Source organism: Scatophagus argus, chromosome 1, assembly GCF_020382885.2.
Source record: "Scatophagus argus isolate fScaArg1 chromosome 1, fScaArg1.pri, whole genome shotgun sequence".
Lineage (NCBI taxonomy): Eukaryota > Metazoa > Chordata > Actinopteri > Scatophagidae > Scatophagus > Scatophagus argus.
This window is the reverse complement of record NC_058493.1, coordinates 2,238,401-2,261,777: the sequence shown is the minus strand read 5'-3', so window position 1 is coordinate 2,261,777 and position 23,377 is coordinate 2,238,401. Positions and strand designations below refer to the sequence as shown.

Here is a 23,377-nt window from a genome sequence, read left to right as displayed (position 1 = left end):
TGTTTAGTGATCATGTTGTTTAATCAACATGTGGATATGCCTCACCTGTTAGGTTGATGGATTGTCTTGGCAAAGGAGAAGTGCTCACTAACATGGATTTCAAAACATTGTGGGAGAAATAAGACATAAACCTACTACTGGCAACCTATGAAAATACCTGAACACAAATTTTGCCTCATCTCTTGTTCATCTTGTCGTTTCATAAGTAAATAGACCTGTATCTTATCTTATCTTACAACATGACTAGGCTACACTTTTCAGATTCAGTTTTATTTTTTTCTTTTACATGGATTGTATGTAGTGAGTGGCCCACTAGTGGAAGCCACAGGATGAGGTGTTGATGTGAACAAGGGTCACAGTTCTTTTCCTTTTACTGAGACGTGGAGTTTAAAAGGTGCAGTTTGTATTTTGTTGATGACATGTAGTAGAATTGATAAGTTCAAATGTGTTCAACAGCAGAATTGCTGTTCTGTAACAGTGGCTTAGGACCTACACAGCTAAGACTATGCACACACCAGGCTACTTAAAACCACAAAGCTATAGTACAATAAATGATGCATACCTGCCTTTTAAATGGAGATGTTCATGGACCCATAACCTATTTCACAGCGTGTGAACCTCAAGTCATATGCCTTTTGATCTTGACGTAATGGCAGGGATATTTCTGCTCACCAGAAGTTGTTGGTGAAATGACTGCTGTTTCCATACTTGACAGATAAGTAGACTTAGCTCGCCATCTGTATTCTAATAATTATTGCCGTCTGTTGGATGGATCACCCGATGTCCTCTTCATAGCTTCTGACCCTTTACAAACTCAGTTTCTTGTCTCCTGCCTTGTGCTCTTTGTCAGAGTATCGTGCAGTTTATCCCACAGCCCTCATTACTTGTTGGCTACAAACTGCATCAAAGCTTTGATTTCGTCAAGGGCTTGGAATAGTTCATGTTTACTTTAACAAAATAACACACCTTTTCCATTTTTGCTGGCAAGTTGTGGTCATGTTAGTGTAGAGTCACCACGGGGCTGCTTTGTCCTTTCTTTGTCTGGATCACAAGGAAGTGCAAGTTGCATGAGAACCACAGAGTGTTGTGTTCCTTGGAATTTGTTGGACTGGCCTGTTATTCTGTTCTGTTGCTATTCCAGGCTCTGCATAATTCAAACAACATGCCGCCGGGGCACTGAAAGAGACTGCAAGCAAACTAGTGAAACGCAACTACTTCTGTGGCACGTCATAAAAGCATTATCAGCAGGCTAACATTTCAGGGAAATGATTATTAGATCCAGGCAGGCTTGTATAATGTTCACCCATCCAGGCAGGCCTTTCCACAGAAAAACACCTGTTGACTGTACCACTCAAGAAAATACAACAGGAGGCAATAGCTGCCTGCAGCATGCACACGTCAGTCTGGAACCTGTTTGACTTGTGGTTCATTCTGCACTGAGCTGAGATGACAAGTAATCACACCTCTTTCAGCCATGGTACAAAACAGACCTTTACCACTTGCAGAGTGTTGTCACTCACCCATGGGAAATGGTAATGAGGACCTCATTTCAGTGTATTATTTGGTGTTGGTGGTGCAACATATACAATTTAAACATTGTTTATTGTTGTCTGGAAATTATTGAGTTGTATTATTAAGGTGATTGCTTTGCAGTGATCATGATGGAGCCATACCTTTGCCCGACAGCACTGCATTAGCCTGCAGCTCTGCTCAGGGACAGTGTGAAGATGAAATTGAATGGGGTCATTGTCCACAAATAAGCAAAATCTATGTACTAGAACATGACTAGAACATGATGTTATCAATGTGAACATTTGTTTTTAGAGTTTCAGAAAAGCTACTACTATTACTTAGCGTTTTGCACCCTAGATGAGCATAAACTACAGTTTATGAACTTCTTTGTAAACTACAAAAATGTGACATTATCAGCTGTCTTATTGGTATTGTCCATGAGAAGCATGTTAAAAAAATGGTTATCTGTACTACCTGAACAAAAAAAACACCATTTCATTCATTCCTGATAAATACAATAAGATTAATTAATAAAATGAGGCAGATAAATTCGATAAACCACACTGAATGAAAAGCTGGGCTGATGGTTGAAGATTTACATTTCCAGCTCCTTCCAGGTCCTCAGGCAGAATGCTTCAGCAGCTCAGAGCATAAAACCTGAAAGGTTTTTCTCCTGCACTTTTTAACAACTAACAGACTGTGGCTGATATGTAACTTCTGTGATAAAGCAGATAGGAAAGCATTACAGTAATCCAACCAGCTCGATATGAAAGTGTGCATTGGAAAAATGTAAGTTTTATACTGGTTTAGCCGTACAAGGTTTGTGACATCTAGACATTATTATCTAAAATACATGTAAAAAGAAAATCAGTCAGTCTTATGTCATCAGTTGACAGAGCCACCACTTGCGGGGACAAAAGAAGTGGGCCTAAAGCCATCAATCAACGAGTCATCAATGGAATTCATCAATGTATAATGTAATTGAATTGGATTGCCCACAATCATAAAATTAGACCTTCATGAAAAGAACCATTGTGTTTTTTCTATGTGGCATTTGACGTTAATGAAACAGTATCACATTATATTACATGAGCAGCTGCAGCTGGCCTCTACCCTGCAGTGTGGGGCTCTCAGACACAGGTTGTGCTGAAGCAGCTGTGTGTGTGCGTTGCCTCCTTTGTGTTCCGTGACTGTAATGTATGCTGTTGTCTTAATTCTGTGTTTCTATTTGCAGGTGCGGCAGCGCTCCTCTGGATCACATCTCCCTAAACCGTCTGTCGAACATGAGGAAGAGATACAGGTACAGGAACCTGGTCTCTAATCATTGTTGGGATCCACTTTCTGCCTCACCCTCCTGTCTGTCTTCTCTCCTCTCTCTTCACGCTCCCATCAATGTTGACTTGTGCCTCACCTGAGGGATGCTGATAAACATGGCCACACCTGTACACAGCAGTGCAGGATGGTGTCTTATTGCCACCACCTACCTAGCCTCTTGATTAAACATTCTTTTTAAATAGAAACTTAAAGAGAAAAAAAAACTCTTTTGTCATTGAAAATGATGCAACAGGGCTTAATGAGCTCTTGTGGCCCCCTCTTTGTTTATATCTCTCTAAATTTGAGGTTAGCTCAACATTCATCAAATACACCAGTGATTCCCAACTAGGGCTACTTGTACCCTTTGGAGTATTTCTGTTGTTGCCAAGGGGTACTTGGAAAGCCTGAAAAGAAGCTCAATTTGTGCATATATGCACTTATTGAGTCAGCTGTAACCCCTGATACAGATATAACCCCCATACATAACTCGCAAGCAAGCAGAAGTAACAAGTAAATGGTTGAAAAAGTGAGCTGGAAGTCATGAAACTTTAACTAATTATCTACTTACTGAATTTCATCCATTTATTCATAACTAATAGCAATGCTTAAATGTTGAAGTAGATCAAACTGAACTGATCATTTAGAGTTCAGCAGTATGAAAAAAAGTCTAACATCTGCTTTAAAATCAACTCAAATAAAGAAATGTGGAACAAGACAGGTGGTGTTGCTGAAGAGGTGCTTCAGTTCATCTGACAGGACTGTTGGGTATGTTAGAGAAAAAGGTTGGGAACCGCTGATGCACACAACCTCATGTATTTAAAGACAGTCGTGCAGTATGGCCCCATGTAAACTCTGACTCACCATTTTCATTATTGGCCATTTGTAGTTTGCTGGCTTTTATTTACAATGTTTAGACTTTTTTTTATGTTAACAGAGAAAATAAATCAGCCTTTTGATGTAATCCATATACACAAACAGATTCACACATTAGCTTTGCATTACACCCCAAATATACAATATTGAAACAGGCTGTGTCTGAGTACCTAACATGCTGCTGGTGTGTGTGTGTGTCTGTGTTTGTGTTTGATGGACAGGAATGGTCTTGGACCCTCAAAAGAAGGAGAGGCTCAGTACTCCGTGGTGCATTGCACTGGTTACATCAAAGCATGGCCCCCTGCAGGTAAGCAAACACACACAGTTGATGCTTTTGTCTCTGTCCCTGCTTAACCCAAACTTCACCTCACGGCACGAGTCCCTGCCCAGTGCAAGTGTGGCCTGGTCTAACTTAAAGCAGCTGTGGCCTCTGCGCAGCTCTAGACCTGGACTTGGATTCAACCTTAAGTTCACATCAGCCTGTGTGGTTTTGGGAACTGTCCAATATGCATGAGTGGAGTGGTCGGATTCAGAGCAGCTTTTTTGGAAGTGTGTGATGTCTGACAAGAGTCAGATTCCAAGCAAACATTTCCTATGTTTGTCTTTGTGTGACTGCTGGCGTGTTTCTTGTGGCTCTGTGCCGGCCATTGCTGCATACAGAGGTATTATGTTTTTGGGTTATCTGTCTCTGTCCCATTTGTGTCAATGCAGTGTCTTAGGAACGCCTTAAGGGACTCTCTTTAAATTTGGTGTAAACGTTCTGATTAGAATAATTGAACTGATTAGATTTTGCTTGGCTAAAGGTCGCTGTGATCTCACAAAACACATTTTTTATCTGTAACTCAAGAATTCGACTATTTTTAGAGTACGACTAATGATGACAAAATTCCACACAAATGTCTAAAACATAAAATGATGCAGTGATGACATTTTATATTCAAGGGTTCAGATCACCTTCACGGTGACATCCTAATGTTTTCTGTCCATTATTCAGCTGCATAACTCAGGAACAGAAGGGCAGATTGTAACCAGGTTTCACATTTGGTCATATACTGAACTGATGCCACTAATTTTGTGTCACCATGCCACCATGAAACTGTGCTGATTGTTTAGACCATCTGTGCTGCGGGGTTGAAGGTGTGAGTGAAGCATCCACCTTTTAGAGTTTGTAGCTTCTTCTTGAAGATTTATAGTCCACCACAGGTTTATAGGTTTTAATGACACTGAGCTTCAGGTGATTGTTGTTGTACCATGTGATGAAGCTCTCTGTCAGTCACTACATACAGTAGATTATATGAGTCTGGACAGACATGGATGGAAACAGCAACTTGACTGGTGCATGTATCTTTCAGCTGACAGTTTGGTTGTTCACTGTCACAAGCTTGTGTGTTGAGTGTGTCTCCTGTAGCAGAAACTTTCCAGGAACCCCAGGTGTTCCTCCTCTTCTGTTTTTCTTTTTTTTCCTGTCTCATTCCTGTTTTTCCTTTCCTGTACTCTCGGGAAGCGGAGTCATACAAGTCAGCATATCTACAAGTTTTCTCCAGTGGTTTTCGTGCTGCCTCTAAGTATCACTCTGTGTTCTGAAACGCAACTGAAGTTCAAACCGAAGTGAATTTTGCAAAATTTGCTGCTCTTTTTTACTCACATATTTTGATCCCATTCACATTCTGAAATTAGGTCTTTCTCCCCAGTCAAATGTCTGCTTTTGCTTAATGAAACATTTACTTCCTGTAGGTTTGAAACTTGGTTGTAAAAGGTTTTTAGATTGCCTCTTTATGATGAGAGAGTGTGAGAGTCAGAATACATATCTGTTAAAATGCTTTCACACCTGATGGCATGGGCGAGCAGTGAGGGTCCCCAGTGTCAGACTAGCTAAATGTAATGAATTGTAACATGTTTTTATTGTGGGAAAGAAGTGACTCCATTCCTGATTGTCTCAGTGACAATCTGCTGGTGATTCACAAGACTGGTTTTGAGTTGTGTGTAACGACATGAACCTCAGTGCTTTCATGGAGTTGGTTAATGAAACAGGAACTAGCATTGTTTTACCACCAATCGGGTGGCAGTCGTGTATCTGTTAGCAGCCCATCCATCCATCCATCCATCCATCCATCCTTCCATCCTTCCATCCTTCCAATCATCTAGGGAAGGCTGGCTGCAGCTTTTTCTTTCTGTGTTTTGTTTTTGTGAGCAAGCAACATTCATATTATTCCTATCATTGATATGTGAGATGGTTGTAGGTAGTTAATAATATTAGATTTATTTTAGAGGTGCACCGATTTTCTTGACTCGATTCTGATTTCCGATTTTTTTTTTGTAAGTGTGACCTGGTGATACCAGTTTTTGCCGATCTCTCCATTATCATTTTCTTTCTAAGAACTAGAATTGACAGCATGTACAAACAAAAATCAACTTTCTTCAATGGAAAATTTTAATTTCATAATAAAAGAAATTTTTAAATTCTGCAGTTTCCTCTCAAAATGAAGTTCAGTTCAGTTCAATTCAATTTTATTTAAAGCGCCAATTCATAACAGTTATCTCAAGACGCTTTACAAGTGTGTAAACAACAACAACAACAAAAACAACCAAAAAAGAAGAGAATCAGGGAGAAACAGGTCCAAGGGCAAAACCCCCCACACTGAGTAAGCATATGGTGACAGTGGCGAGGAAAAACTTCCTTTTAACAGGCAGAAACCTCGAGCAGAACCAGACTCAGTGTAGACGGCCTTCTGCTGTGACCGCCTGGGAGGAAGAGGAGGGAGAGGAGAGACAGGGAGATGGAGAGAGACAGGAGAGGGGGAGATAGAGGGGGGTGATGGTGTTTTAAGTGTCTGATTAGGTTTGTTGCTCCGAACATTTTAGTGGTTCGCCCCCCCACATTTTACTTTGGCCTTGCATGTATTACAAATGATGTCTTCTTCATTCACAGTGAAGCATATCCACACTAAAGACACGTTAGCGTGCGGCTGTGTTATTACCTGCACCACTGTGTGTGCATGTGTAAAAGGGATCGGCTTGGAATAGAAAGATACTCGAGGCTAAGCGGCCAGTCTCTGGTCTGGTCCCAGAACACTGAAAACGACTCTGGTCTCTGGCCGGTCGACTGGTGCATGTCTAATTTTTTTAAGTGTGTGTTTTTGCCAATGTGGAATAACAAGTATGTGAGAGAGTGGAAGGAAAATGTCCCTGAGGTGTAAGAGCTGCAGACAGTACTGAGACAAAGACCAACACGTTGTTGGTTTGGGGCTCACAGGAGAGTTGCTGATAATGACAAAAGCTAGACTAGCACAAAACATGGTAGGATTACCTACTGCACTCCAAATGTCAACTGAAACCTTCCAGCAAGATTTCTCTAAAATCTAAAAAATAAATTCTTCAAAAAAATTTCAGACGATATACCTTTCAGACGTGTTCTTAGCTGCCGTATACTATAAGATCTCAGCTTCATACCATGCATCAGTGTAACTGTAGTAATGTGTGGATCTGAAAACACACGAGGCCTTAGATGCACTCTCTGAGTTCATCACACACACACTGCAGTGTTTACAGAGACAGAGATTGGAATGTGTGTATTCACTCTCAAACCCAGCGTCTAGGACACTAATGTGGTGGGTTGAACAACTGAACTGAACAACATCAAGCAAAACACAACTAAATCCTCTGTCCCTCTCCTAACTTTGAGTTCACCTTGGAATATTTCCAAGTATAACACACACACACACACACCATATGTGTTTTGAAATTAATGACACATGGTTCACTTCCTTGCACTAAAAATACTCCTTTGGAATGTTCTGGATACAGCTCTGCTGGCAGATGGTCGTTAAACAAGACACACGCATACACTCATAAATCACAGATGGATAACAGAGAGACACGCGCTGCAGACACAGATACAATAAGTTGCATATTGAGCTGCTGCTGTTGCTGACTGAACTGTGTTAAAAGAGAGGAATGTAGCCATGAATGATGACAGAGTCATGATTTTTGTTTTCATGTGGAGAGGAGCTCATGGCTCCTCTTTTTTTTCTGTGGTGAATTGTTACTGTTTCAGCAGAATAAAATGCCTACTCTGCAATTACTGCATATTAAACAGCCTCCAGGTAAATCAGAGTCTGATTAGTGATCTTTGATATATTTTTATAGACTCTTCCCTGTGGCCTTCAGATTGGCTGTGGATGTTCCTTGGTTTCATTCACATTATCTTGGTTTTTCAAGGTCGCGTAGTATCTTTATGTGGGTAATATATTGTATGGTAGTTATAGATAGGAAGAAAATGATGGTATGGATGTTACAAGAAGTGAACAACAAATCACTGAAGACCGCAGAAACAGTCATCCAATTTTTTTTTAGGCCCAACTTGAGTTCTTTATTGACCAATACAGAGTTTGACCCAATACTTAAAATTAACTAAAAGTTGTATAATAATAACAGTTTTAATAACGGTATTAGCAGTCAGCTAAACAGAAGATCTATCACACTGTTGAAGTTGTTGGAACTACGAAGACAGTGCACTCTGGTTGTACATTTGTGTTACAGACTGACTCAAGCCATATTTGGCGACATACAGGCCCTGGCAGCACTGAAACTGCACAGCAGACTTGTTTAATATTGGCCTGTTACCAAGCTACCGACAGAATTTATGTTAACAAGCGATCGCTGATGTGAGCTTCGTTTTAGCCGGTTGGCCTAACACCAATCTTTGGGATCAGTTCAGGACATCTAAACTAAAAAGACGACAGAGCACCTTCAACAAGTCACCCAGTAAGAAACGCCAGTGCAGCATGAATATTCTGAATACCAATGCACAGATCCACTCAACAACTCAGCAAGTAAAACATAAAATGCATATGTAGCAAATATATGTATCATTTCACAATTTAATCGTTTCTGTGTTGATTGCAAAAATCAGAAAACAAAACTTCAAAAGATTTCAGAAAGAGGCAAGTCGTGTTTTGTGTCTGGCTCTAATTTAAATGTGTGCGGCACACAGATCTCCTATCCTTGTTTAAACCCAGAACAGACCGGTCAGTGTGCCGTGTGGCAGCCGCCCCTCTAACAGCTCAGGCCTGGTGCCAGGCCATGTGGCAGCCACCCCTCACCCTGACATCTCTCTATACATCAGTGCATGTGTGTAAATTAACCACAGAGTGAAATAATTTCATTTCCTCCACAGTATTAAATATGCTTCTTCTGCCATTTTATTTTTCTTCTTCTTCTTCTTTCTTCTTCTCTTCTTTTGCTAGCACATTACTAAAGGGGGGCTTAATAGTAACGCTGCAACATAACATTAACTTTAACTTAACTTAACTTTAACATTTACTTTCATTATCCATTATTCTCTCTGTTATTTTCATGGTTGATTCATTAATCAGGTAGTCTATATAAAAATTGTCAAAAATGGTCACAATAACTTCTGAGAGTCCAAAGTGGCGTCTTCAAATAGTTTTTTTGTTATCCTGCCAGGAGTCAACACATCTCAAGTTTCCAAGTCAAGGAGGACAAAATACTCACATCGTACTTATTTGTCTCACATAAAGAAAATATTTTCCACCACACAGCAGACGTTCGTCGTTTTTTGCATGAAAAATGAAGCAGCCATCTAACAAAAATAATCAGCTGATTATTGAAGCTCCAGTCAAATACCTAAGAGTAATGTCTGTGATGTAAAACACATCTAGGTTTTACTGTGCTAATATGTAACAAACTGAACTGAACTGAAACAGGCTGCTTGGTGGAAATGGCCTCAATTTCTTGGCACCAACATGAGTGAAATAACATAAAACATGTTACTTATTATTTTTCATAAAAGACCAGTTCTGATCCTCCATATGAATGATTTCAACTTAGTCTCAAATCCTAACAGGTTTTGATAGAAGTGGTTGAATATGTATTACGCAAAAGTGATCTGTTTCCCCAGAGAAAAGCCATAGAATATTAACATGTGCAGCTATGTAGTGTGAGCTTCTGTGGTCAGAGTTCTCAACACATGGAACATTGTGTGATGGTGCAAATTATGTAAAGTACCATTTGAAGTTTGCATTGTGGGGCCAGACCACTGACACATACAAATATGGACGATGCGTCTCCACTTCCTCTGACTATACAAGAGTGAAGCCAAAATATCCCAGACATTGCTGGCATCTTGTGCTGGTAATTTCATCTGGAGTGTGTTCAGTAATGATCTGGCACTGGAGACACGGTATCAACTCCCCGCCATCCATGCCTGATGCAATGGTGAGCAGGTGTCAATCTGTTATAAGTCTAGAGTTTTTAGTTTGACCCATGTCTTTTTTGCTATCATAACTTTCTTTCTTGAAACTTATTGAGACGCACTACGTTTAATGGGAGAGAAGCCATCAAAATTGGATTGATTTGTCTGCTTGTGTCTTTGTTTCTCCCTCCCTGCTGAGTCATCGTATTAGACAGAGAGGAGCAAGTTTGAATATTTGTTTGAATGAGTCTGGTATTGTGGCTGAAATCTGTCTTGTAGCGTGAAGGCTTAATGGTGAAAACATCTCAGCCAGTTGATTACCTCTCACTGCTGCAAAGTTCAAGTAGCAAATGGAAAAACAAGCGGTTGCACTTTATCAGATATGTCTGTTAAAAGGCACTCATGTTTCACACCTCTCTCCCTCTCTGACTTTCTTTTCCTCAGGTATGACTATACCAGATGAAGACACAGAGGCAGGTCAGACTGGAAAATACTGCCTAGTTGCCATTGGAAGACTGCAGGTTTGTGTGGTGGTGCTGTCAGTTGAACCACCTGCCCCTCTGTACACTGTATTTTTCAAACACTCATCATTTCAACGTATTACAGCTAAATATGCTGCCTCCATCTGAGGGAGAGATAGCCTGACAAGCGCAGCAGCCAGCAGTTCTTTTTTTTGCTACTGACGGGCTCAGACTCTAATTAACACTCAGAATCAGCGCTGCCTCAGTGACGTATCATAAATATGTGTGTGTGCCCTCCTTCCCTCAGGTGACCAGCTCTCCGGTCTCTATGGATATGAACGGCCTGTCGGTGCCCACAGAGTTCCTGTCGCGTCACAACTCGGATGGTGTCATCACTTTTGTCGACCCGCGCTGCATCAATGTCATTGGTTACCAGCCTCAGGTTAGGAGGGGATTCATAATTCATAATGGTAGCGTAGGTAGTAGTGTTATCATCTGTTTCATGCAAGGGAACTTTGCTTTGACCTTGTAACATGTTCATATCGGATGTTAACATCATTAAATTTTCATGACCTTTTTGCTTCTTTTCTGTGTGATAAATTTACTTCAATGACAGAGAGAAACAGGCCTTCATTTGAAACAGGCTTATATTAGACTATATTAAAATTTACAAGTGTAGGGAGATTTGTACAAGTATACAAAAAGAACACTTACATTTAATGAAGAGTGAAAAGGTAACCAGATGAACTGTTAAGCAAAAGATCCACAAGGCCTAACATCTGGACTGGATTATTTGCACAGTATTATCATGTGCATATATATTATTAAGATGACATCAATATTTATATATTTTTAACATCACATTAATTGGCAGTTATCTGACAGTTTACGGTTTGAGTGAAGTAAGTAAACAGACTAAAATATATTGCTGCTTTGACCAAAGAGTGAAAATGTAAAAGAGAAGTGGTCAGTTGTTATGACCCACTCAAATTACAAACACTTGTTTTCAATCACTTTGACTTTTAAAGTTCAATTAATTCACTAAGACTCCGTTGTTCTCCAGTCACGCTATGGGTTCAGATCAACTCCTCATGTTCCACAGGACGAGCAAATTCCATGACTAAGCAATACTAAACATGATCAGCTATGCATGGAAGTTACTGAGTGTTAACAGTGGAAATAAGCAGACTAGGATGAAAAAGATGTGTTGCGTGCACTGGTGTGTCATACACATTCCTGTGGCCGCTCAGCTTGTGCCTTTGTTGCCTGATTCTCTCATTACTCAACAACAAATCACAGTATCAGAGTGTTATATTTCTGTTACATTATTCATCAGAACAAACATGCATACTGTGTACATACATACATGTTATTTCTTTTTGTGGTGTACTGTGGCTCAGTGGGAGCACCCCCCCTCAATTTTGTTGTACCATGTACAATGACAATAAAGACTATTCTATTCTATACACATACTCCTGTGTAGAGGAGCAGCTCAAACCTGCAGTAGTCTTGCAGAGAATTTTGCTGCAAAACATTTATCTTACTTTTAAAATTATGTCACCTCCATTATAACACCTACAGATACTTCTCACCTTTAAGGACAAGGTTTGTACTCAGTCTTTAAATCACTTTCATACCTCAGATAACCTGCATTTACTATGTTGACATGATTCTTTTAAAACCAGGGAAGCAGAAAATACTTAGTTTGAAGTTGTTGTAATTAATTTACCTCAAAATCACATTCAGATATAATGTCTACAAAACAAGGCCAGTTCATCTCTTATGTGCGTGATTCTGTGGCTCCAGCTACTACTACTAATACTTATTCTGTCCGAGTTTCAGATGTAAGATTTGTCATTGACAATCTATTTACCAGAAATCAAATCTATGGACGTTACAATATAGTATGTAATGCCCATAGTATGTATCACACACAGTACTTGTATGTATGTGTCAATATTTTGTTTTTTATTGTATATTATGCCTTCAGTGCTTATTCCTATTCTGTCCTGAGATCCTGCAACACTCAAATTTCCCATTAGGGGATCAATAAAGGATTATCTTTTCCTATCCTACAATCCTACTACAATATGCAGCCTGATTTTCTATGCTGGTGTATTTATTTGGTGAAGCACATTTTTAAAATTTCTTTTAACTGACTGGTATGCTGTCTTGTAGGACCTGCTGGGGAAAGATATTCTGGAGTTCTGCCATCCTGAGGACCAAAGTCACTTGAGAGAAAGTTTCCAACAGGTAAGACCAGTTTGTAGCTGTGCTCTCGATCAGATGAGAGGCAGTTCGGACACCACTAGTTTTGGACAGTAAGCTTTTTTTGAAACGGGAAAACATGCGGGGGGCCGATACTTTTTATAGATACTGTACATTTAAAACAGTCAGCAGAGTTCTGCTGCTCTGATCCCCAGAGGCAGACCATTCCATAGTGTAGGAACACAGAATACAGAAAAAGCTCAGTCACCCCGACTCTTGAACTTTGAGCAGTCATGATCTGGTGACCTGAGAGGTATGGAGTACCTGCATGGGATGGACAGCTCACTGAGATATGGCAGAGCCACATTATGTTTGCTTTAAATGTCATTAGAAGGATTTTAAATTTAATAAATTTATCTACGCCACTGTAACTAAGCCAGCACTGGGCTTATGTAGTGCTGTGCTTTTTGTCAGCTCACACAGCTACAGTAACTAATCTGAAAGTGAGTCACTGCGATGCTTTAACAGGATTCTCAAGTTAATTTGCTGAAGGTTTCAGTCTGAAGACCAGACTAAACTAAAGTGGCGGATTTCATTTTTAGCCACATTAAATCACGATTAAGCAAAGCCAATTTATTTTGTTGTACATTAAAATGCTAAGAAGGACTTCGAAAGTACTTTGGGTCATCATAAAAAGATTTAATAAACGATGTTAGACACATTTAAGATGCAGAGAAAACCAGAGCAATGGGCTGTGATATAAGGCAATATGACTTTAGAGCTAACTGATTAAACTGAAGCGAATCACAGTTTTTCCAACGAAGAGTGACAAACAGCATTAATCTGTTTATCATATTTGAACCACTGAGGATCAAAGGTATTTACAAATTTATTACCAGTTGTAAAGGTGATTAAATTATTGCTATGATGATATACATGAAAATTGAACTCAAAGACTCAGACTCCTGAAACTAAAGTGTTGGTCCCCGTTGAACCACAGACACAACGGTCACGCAGTGGTGTTACAGTTGGGGTTTTGTTAAATTCACAAACAGGGCTAAAACACAAGATTTGATAGAAGCTTTATCAATCTGAGAGTAAAGCGAATCAGTCTAGGTATTTTATCAACCTGGAACTGCATGCAGTACAGAACTGGACTTTGTTTAGACTGCCAGCCCAAGTCCAGATTATATCCAGATTGATTTTTAGAAAGTCTGTACAGCAAAAAAATAAAATCAAATGCAAATCAGATTTGGAGGTGGTTTGAAATGTGATTCAAATTAGATTTCTAAAGATGTGTCTCACTCGGATATCAAAGTGTCCTTCGTGTCATTCACAACGTGACACAGCAGTGGCGCTAACACCAGAGAGACAGAAGAGCATCAGAGTAGCAGAGTAGTATGTAGGACAGCACAGAGATCAACAGCCCATCGACAGATGATGAAATCATTTGTGAGAGCAAGTCGATGGATCTCCATTTCGCACGCTTCCGCACCATCAGCGCATGTAGATACTGATGCCTGCATCGTTACCACAGCAGTTCTTGCAGATAGGTTGGTGATGTCTGTAGACAAATCCCATCTGATCACTTGCGTGTAACAGTGAAGAAGGTCTGTTTTAAAAATTTGATAGGAGAAACAAATCTGATTTGCCTGCAGTCTGAGTGGTTCATGGCTGTCCACATAAACAGCAGTTGTTACCTTTATTGCCATAACAAATCCACTCTGAATACATAAAACTCTCCACAGACATATAAAAGCTCCTTGTCACTCTCAGCAGCTTGGTGGGAAAGTTCACCAACACCAAGAATGTTTCCCTTCTCAGCTGCTCTCCGTGGAAGGCTCTGGCTCTGTTCCAGTAATGTACACACAGTCCATCAACACTTTGGTGATTCAAGTGTATTCTTCAAGTAGCAGACATGTTACCCTTCATCAAGCATGTTTCAGTTTGGTTGGACTGACAGGAGTGCTTTCAGGCTGAATGATTAGGTTCACTGATTATGCTTTTTGCATATGTCTGCTAATATTTAGACTTCTCAATCACTGGTAGAGTTCATTCTGATTATAAGTAGGTCAACTGCAATTCCCCCACATGTCACATAACTTTGCCTAATACATACAACTTGATTAGCTGATTAAAAAAACCTTTGTCTTCTTTGATCTGGGCCTCTGGATTATTAGATGGTTGCTGCGTTTGATCTAGTGTTCTGGTTTGTTTGAGTTTGTTGTCTGTTAGGCCTCGTTCAAAACAATTCAGGTTTTGTGGCGATTAGCACGGGGATGTGCTGCAGCATAGGAGGACATATCTGGTGTCAGGGTTTGGCCTGTGCGCCCTCACTGAATAGTGCCTTTTTGGCTCCTGATTTGGAAGCAACAGCTCTTCGAGAGAAGCTTTCTCCATAAACAACAAGTTTGCAGAGTATCTCTTCTCGCTTGCTGGTGCAGTCCCCTGGCAACACAAGGTTATTTGAGGCACCAAACAACACTGTAGAAACTTTGGGTAGTTTGGCTAACCTGAATGTTTCTGCTTATGTGTGGGTGTGTGTGTTTTTGTTTTTTTAATGAAAATATCTGCTAAACCCTGACATGTGTCATGTCAACCAGCACTAAGAAAACTTCCATTTTAAGTGATATAGTAGAAGACTACATTTATAGTGTTATTTCAGAAATTCAATTCAGTTCCGTTCAATTTAATTTACTTATATAACACCAAATCACAACAACAGTTGTCTCATGACACTTTCCAATCAGAGCAGGTCGAGACCAAACTCTTAATTTGATTTTTAGAGAGACCTAACAAAACCCCCATGAGCAAGCACTTTGTGACAGTGGCGAGGAAAAACTTCTTTAAAAAAACTTCCATAAACCTCAGAGCAGACCCCGGCTCAGTGTGGACCTTGACCGTCTGGGTTGTAAGAGAGAGAGCGAGAGAGACGAGGGCAAGAGGGTGGGGGGGTACACAGACAAAACAGACATAACAAACAGACATTGGAGAGACAATGACCGTATTAACAATAATGATTTTGATAGTAGTAGTAATAATAATGCTGAAATATAACTGATGGTAACAGTCGGCGGTGTCAAGCAGGACCACAGCAGGGGATCCAGACATGATCCATGGGAACCTGAGAGATGAGAAAGCACAAAGACTCCAGGGAAGAAGTCAAGTTAGTGACATGCATTGATGGCACATGAATATGTGTGGAAGGAGAATTAGAAGAGGAGAAAGAAGCTCAGTGCATCATGGGAGATCTCTAGCAGTCTCAGCCTATAGCAGCCCTAACTATAAGCTTTATCAAAAAGGAAGAGTTTAAATCTGTCTACGCAGAGAGGATGTCTGCCTCCCGGACCGAAGATGGAAAATGATTAGATGACGATATCAGTGAATGTGGTTGATGAAGGTGAGTGGGAGAAAAGCTGCCCAGATAACTGCCTGGTCCTACAGCTGTTTCCAGTGCTTGTGCATTTGAAGGTAGGTCAGTACCAGTTGAGGTTAGGAGGTGTTGAATTTCGTCTCTAATGAGTAAAATGTTAGCATTAAGAAAGGTCATTAACTCTCTGTCAGCCTGGCTACTGTGCTGAAGAGAAACCTGGGGTCGTTCTTATTTTCTTCCATTAACACTGAGTAATAGGCTGCTCTGGTATTCCGTAGAGCCTTTCTGTATGATTTGAGACCATCATGCCAGGTCATCTGAAAACTCACTTATAACTTATAAATTTTGCTTGAACAGCAATACTTTCAACCAACTGATTGCTGGCTTATGTGATTGGCCACCGCAGTGTGACTTCATGTTGTGTTTCTCAAAAGGTTTCTTTTTCCGGCAACCCCTGTGGTGTGCTGCAGCTTAAATGCCCTACTCAGGGAGGGAAAGGTGTTTTCACCGCATGCCCTGATTTGGTCTTATGTAGACAAAGAGACTCCAGCATCTGCCCTATTTATCAGAAAAATAGCATTGTTCCGACTTCACAGCTGAACTTAACCAGAAGGACCAGAAGGTTTCCTATCTTCACCCTCCTCCGTTCCGTGTTTGTTCTGTGGTCTCTGCACTCCGAATGGAATGAAAAAGTCCCTATTTCTGTGATCATACTAATTACACTAATTCCACACTAATAATTACACTCTTTAAGGTTCCCCTCTCCCTCTGTTCTTGATCTCTAGTTCTGCTAAAATTGTTAAGTTCAGACTTGATTACATTATAGCTAATGAAATGTTTTACTCTCAGATGAGCACAGTGGAAATTGTCCACTACCAATCAGTAAGTAGTAATGAGAAGTAAAATACATCAGGCTGTGATCACGGTAGCTTCAATGCCTGCTGCTCTTTTCACCTCCAGACCGAGCTGGATGATTAAAACGTATTAGACACAGCAGTATTAATCTGTTTTTTCTCCCTGTGCAGGTGGTGAAGTTGAAGGGTCAGGTCCTGTCTGTAATGTATCGTTTCCGAATGAAGAACAGGGAGTGGATGCTGATCCGAACCAGCAGCTTCACCTTCCAGAACCCGTACTCTGACGAGATAGAGTACATCATCTGCACCAACACCAATGTCAAGTATGTTCATCTTACTCATTTTGATTTCATGTTATTCTTGGTGTTGTGGATATATTCTTTCACATGACACAAGCTGTTGCAGTAGCTCTCAAAGTGTGATGAAATCTCCACTATATGTTCAATGCCCCACTTTTCTTGGAGGATACTTGCTAATAAAAATTGCAAAAGGCAACATTTTCTCTGCCTCATACACACACCTGCACAGACAGCAGATGTAGAAAATTTCAGTTTCTTCCCGTAAACCTCGCTGGTATTTATTCATATCTTATCTGCTGTTGAAAGGGCCACAGTGATGGAGGTAACATTACTCCTAAAGGCCTGAATATACTTCAGAACAGATGCACACACAGACGACTGCAGGCGCTGCAGAAATAGTTCTGTTTATGCTACTTTCTGCAGTCAGCTTGGGGGATCCACACAGGCAGCAGAATGGCCTTAGCTGATTCATTCAGAAAAAAAAAAAAACGACAACAACAACACATTAAAGCTTGTGAAATGGCCATCATTTTTGGTGAACTTACTTAAAGGTATAATATGCAGGAATTTCCTAAAACAGAATGTGATTTGGATTTAAGGTGCTGTGCTGTGTTAAATGAAGGTGTGGAGTCTCTGTGCTACTGAGTTGCTTATTGTCAGAGAATGGAGCTCAGGCCCCACAGCGCAGCTCTGAGATACAAATACGCTCACAGTCTAGCAGACAACTTCACTGCGTCATTAATGTAATTAAACCCATACATAGTACTGCCTGTCTGCACACGGGATGACGACTGTGAGTTGAACTTAGAATTTGTTGTGACAATACTTGCGAGCCCTGCACAGCCAATGGTATGCACAGTTGTTTGGCACAGCCCTTCATCTGAGCACTGATCAACATCAGTCAGAGACTCACACTGTATACTGTAAGTAGTCAGATTTCCACTCAGTGTCCCTTCACATTCACAGTCTTCACATTCCATGTACAGCTGTCATCTTTAGATTATCAGTGTAAACATACAGCTAATTGCTTTTATTCACGTGTGTGTGTGTGTGTGTGTGTGTCGGAAGCATGAATCACTGCCAAACAGTACCCTCAGGCTTAGTGTTTACAGAATACGTGTTAGATTTATGAGGTCACTGTAAAAAATAATGGATGTTGTTTATCAGAATATCAAAAAGTTCAAAAGCAGATGGCTTTCCACAGTTCCTCACAAGATGATGAATACTTTAGTGTTGCCTCTGTGTGCGTGTGTGTGTACACAGATATATGTTATGTTCAAGTGGGAACACAGTAGGCAGTTCCCTTCTGCTGCTGAGATTATACTTTAATGAACTGTATGTTGAAGTTAAAAGTCAAGTTAGATATTGTCATTTTGTTATTGTTGAATATGAAGCATATTAATTGGTAAGATTTGGCTCAAAAGACAAACTCTGAGTTGATAATCACCAACTTTCTGTTTATGGAATTGTGATAAACTCTTAAATTGAACTCTACTCTTAAATTATTCTTGGCAGCTTAAGAGCCAGATAGTTTCATTTTTAATATGGATGTGAAATGACATTACAGTTGGCAAACTGTGTGATGTTTTATAACATGTTCTCTGATAAATAGTCTGTAACTTGTGCACTTTGCTAGATTACACTTAAATTTTTTATTCATTCACATTCACTTTCTCTTTTTCACTCTTCTTTTTTTGTAATTTATCAACAGTGTTTATTTTATTTTATTTTGATAATTAGTTTGAGTATGTATGTAGTAAGTATGGGGGTGGTACATTGGAGAAAAAGGTTGGTAATCACTGGTCTGGAGTAAATAATACTAATTAGATCCTTTTTGTGAATACTTACTGTCTAGAATTTTTAGTTTTTCACAGAATTGAATATTTTTTTTGCTTTTCACCAACTTTATTTATTGAAAAACTTTTGCTGCAGTTGAATGGCCTAAATCATAAATAATTTATCAAGAATTTGTACTCGGGAATCAGAAATTTGTGCACTTAGAATAATAATTAATACACACTAATTAACTAATATAAAGTACACAAATGCAGCTGTGGCTCAGGAGCCCCACGGTGGTTCAAACCCCACAGTGAGTGTGTGTATGTGTGTGTGTGTGTGTGTGTGTGTGAATGACTGAGATAGTTGGAAAGCTCTGTTTTATTCCTGATGATTTAGATGAGCTATATAAATGTCCATTTACCGTTACATTAAAAGTGTATCTTTTTTGCTCACAAATGAACTCTTTTTAACCTCATGGCACCTGTCTGGGTTTGTACCTGTACCTATGTTAATAATAGGAAAAAATGAGAGGACTAATTTTTTAGTAACATCATTCTTACTACAAGTATAGTCTTATCTGATGAATCGTCATTTCTGAAATGTTTGTAGTTTGTAGTTTGTTATCTTAAATAGAATGGGGGTGTAAACCATCTGAAGAGCTGCTGCTATCAGTGGAAGTTTAAAAAAAATTTTTTTTTTCCAGTTTCCCTCTGTGTGAACACAGTTTGATGAAGCAGGATGACATCATCAAACTGTACCATGAATGATCATGCGTAATAAGCCAGCAGGAATATAGACATGATCAAAAGGCAAAAATGTAGCTTTTTAATCATCCTCCACACAATTGTACATGATACTCTTCTATCTATGCTCAGCCTTGTTCTTCTCTGACTTCTTGGTTTATTATGATGTCAGTGGTATATTGGTGTCTCCTTGCCCCCAAAAACAACTATCATCTACAGTAATTACATGCATCATTACATTAGCTCTTATTTATCATGTTAGTTATTATGTATGTAGTATGTTATTTTCTTGATATTGGCAGGTTCAGTAGTGATTGGAATGTGAGCTGCTGATGGTGTATATGGTGTGTTGTGTGTTGCAGGCAGCTACAGCAGCAGCAGCAGGCAGAACTGGAGGTTCACCAGAGAGATGGACTTACTGCCTACGATCTTTCCCAGGTAAAACCCCCTGCTTTAGAACCTCTCCACGACTCACAGTAGCTTGTTAGAAAGATGCCATCAGACTTGATTAGTTGAAATAAGTGAACACAATCACAGTTATAGCAAATGTTACCAGATATAGCAGAGGTTTGTGTACAGTCGTACTCAGAAAAAGACCTTTCTTTGTCCTTTGAAGCGATGTTGTGTAATGTATTTGCATAACACAGACATTATAAGAGTTTATAATAAGAGTTCAAACAGTACTGTAAGGCCAGTATTTCAGTAGAGTACAACAAAACCCCATTTTGTTTTGTTACTTGGCTTGTATTGGCTACAGATACAATCCCAGCTTGTGAGACGTCTGTTGAACTTTTGTCCGTCCAGGTATGCGAATTGGTTGTGCTGACATTAACTCGTATGCCTTCCGCCCTCCTAACACCCCCACCCACCACTACCCCTTCACCCTCACCCTCAGGTGCCTGTGGCCAGCGTCAGCAGTGGAGTCCATGAGGCAGGGAAGAATATTGACAAGACAGAGGCCCTGTTCTCCCAGGAAAGAGACCCTCGCTTTGCTGAGATGTACACCAGCATCTCTGGCTGTACGATACACACTGAAACACACACACACAAATGCATAAGTACATCCTGACGGCTTCTTTTTGTCGCCTGCTCTCTTCTCATTCATTTCTGTAATGCTAACCTTGGCCTGGATGTTTTGTTTTGTTTGTTTTCTTCTGGGATTTTTTTGGTGTGTGTAGCGGGAGATAAGAAGATGATGGTTCCCTCCTCCACGGCTGGAGGACAGCAGCTCTACTCACAGAGCTCCCCCTTTCAGCAGGGACACTCTGGCAAAAGCTTCAGGTATGTGTTACTGATGTGTCTTAGTGTATGTAATGCTCAGCACCTTACACACATAAGTCACTCAGTGTGATGGTAATGTGTCTCTTTGGAGAAATGTAAAGCCTTGCTGAGCTTCATATTTTGTTCTCTTTTGTTTGTTTGCACACACAGTTCTTCTGTGATCCATGTCCCCGGTGTGAACGACATCCAGCCATCAGGCTCGTCCAATCAGAATCTAGCTCAAATCACCAGACAGCTCAACCCAGGCCAGGTGGCATGGTCAGGCAATCGACCCCCTTTCTCTGGACAGGTAACACACACGCACTTAAACCGTGTGTATTGCTGAAGTGAAACCATTGCCTTTTGTGTCAAAAAGAAAGTCAACAATTTCAATGGCTGCAATGATGTCATACCCATTTTAACTGCTCCTCTGGTACCTTAGACTCCCATTTGAGCTGCCCATTAACAGTGTGTGTGTGTGTGTGTGTGTGTGTGTGTGTGTGTGTGTGTGTGTGTCCTTCACAACCTTGCTAAGAGAATGTGCCAAGCATATGTTTCTTAAAAGGTTCATCAATCTTGCTTACATATTGCCGCACTAGTCAAGACATTCCAGTGGACTTAATTTCTTTTAGTTGTGTAGCCTCTACATGCATCACAATGACCTGAGTCAGATGAGATTTGTGGAAAACTAGACTGGATGTTTTGATCATACAGTTCTGCAATGCAGTTGCCCAATATTGGAAAAGCCCATTACCCCAAACTATTGACAACACTAAGTTGTTTTGGAAGAATGAAAGAAGACTCACTTTAAGACGTGGTTTTTTAACCACAGAAAGCCCGCAAAATGCATGTCAGTCTGATGTTCTTGCAACAGCTGGATGCTTGAATTAAAGAGGTAAAGAATCCTCAGTCTGTAGCTCATCAGAATGTTGTCTTCAACAGCAGCAAACCTGTCTCTATTTTATTGTACAATACTGATATCGTATTCGGTTATATCGTATATCGGTTAATTTTTTTTAAGATGCTCTAGCTGTTGTGTTGTGGGTGTTGCTTAACACAGAAACAGGGTACTCTCCCAGATAATGTAATGATCATGTCAGTTTGTGTAAGGAGCACCTGAGAAATCACGTAGTATCTGTATCTGTTCATTTCAGCATGGTGGCTGGCTCTCCCACACTCAGGCGCTTCAGCTGCCTTGGACAGTCCAGTCAGAAGTTCAGTTCAGTTCCTAAATTCAACCGGAGAAACTTAAGAAAAAAATTAAAGTGAACTAATTTAAGCTGCAGATTCTAAAATTCTCTTGACAGTGTAATATTTCACTGTCAAGAGACGTTTGGAATTAGCTGTGAGGGTTTTGAGAATGTTCTTACTGAAATGCATCTTGGGAGTCATAGTTAATTTCTCCACAATTTGTGAAAAAAAAAAATGCACTGCTGATGTGAAAAATAGCTAGCAGTTTGAACTACACCAAGCGAAAGTTGTTGCATAAATGTAGAGTGCTGTGGAACAGCTTTGGGTAAGACTGTTGGGTAAGATTTCCCGGAAAAGGGAAATTATTTTCACTTGAATGTGTTTGGACAGACTACAGTCCTGCATGCAAAGGACACAGCCCCCTTAATCACTGGATTTGGAGGACTGTGATGGCTCTTTGTTGCTGGCAGGAGGTCCTGCAAAATAGTTCTCAGTGCTGGCAAATCAGATAATGTCAGCCATACGTTACTGGTAAATTACTGTGTAATATGGATCCTGTATTACTGTCTTTGGCCTTAAATAACACAACAGTCAGTGCTGGGGTTTGTTTGTTTTGTTTTGTTTTGTGTTTCTTATGAACACTCGTTATTGGTCGTGCTAACCAGGAACTGAAAATGTCAGCAAAATGGAGAGGAAACTTTTTCCAGATGAAATCATTTTAAACATCAATGGCAAACGGCAAATTCGGCAGAGCTCAGCTGTCAAACAGCAAAGGAGCATCATGTTGATGTGTCACTGTGTACATTATTTATCATCCATAATAATGGATATTAACTTCTTTAATTTACTTACAATGAAAGTTCAAACTTGTCTATTGAAGGAATGACTAAGTGTTTTCAGAAAACTTGATTAAAAATGATGAGTGTGGTGTGAGTGTGTGGTGTTAAGCTGAGCCTCAAGCTGACTGTAGAGTTAACACCCCTGATATGCTGTATATTAACTGGTATCTGTGCTTTCCAGTCCAGTAAAGCCCAGTCCAGTCCATTTGGTATTGGTTCTGGCCACAGCTACCAGACTGACCCAGCCTCCTACAGTCCCCTGTCGTCCCCGGCCACTTCCTCCCCCAGCGGCAACGCCTACTCAGGACTGACAAACCGCAGCACAGCTTTTGGTGAGCCCGTGTTTATCACCCAGTGATCTATAATAATGTCTTCTGTTGATTGTGAATTTTTGACTCGTTAATCATACAGAATTGACTGCTGATCATTATCTTGCCGTACACTCGCTGTAAGCCAG

The 23,377-nt window shown here is 40.2% G+C and overlaps 1 protein-coding gene across 2 annotated transcripts in view; it reads left to right on the top strand.

Annotated features, from left to right (window-relative positions):
- arnt2 (aryl-hydrocarbon receptor nuclear translocator 2) overlaps positions 1–23,377 on the top strand; it is a 55,416-nt gene that overhangs the window by 22,409 nt on the left and 9,630 nt on the right. For both annotated transcript variants that reach the window (XM_046389063.1, XM_046389140.1), the window contains 11 exons: positions 2,747–2,812; positions 3,921–4,006; positions 10,358–10,434; positions 10,682–10,816; positions 12,553–12,627; positions 16,981–17,132; positions 19,993–20,068; positions 20,526–20,649; positions 20,809–20,911; positions 21,062–21,200; positions 23,102–23,252. In XM_046389063.1, the coding sequence (XP_046245019.1) occupies positions 2,747–2,812; positions 3,921–4,006; positions 10,358–10,434; positions 10,682–10,816; positions 12,553–12,627; positions 16,981–17,132; positions 19,993–20,068; positions 20,526–20,649; positions 20,809–20,911; positions 21,062–21,200; positions 23,102–23,252 (1,184 nt within the window). The remainder of the gene's footprint in view (positions 1–2,746; positions 2,813–3,920; positions 4,007–10,357; positions 10,435–10,681; positions 10,817–12,552; positions 12,628–16,980; positions 17,133–19,992; positions 20,069–20,525; positions 20,650–20,808; positions 20,912–21,061; positions 21,201–23,101; positions 23,253–23,377) is intronic.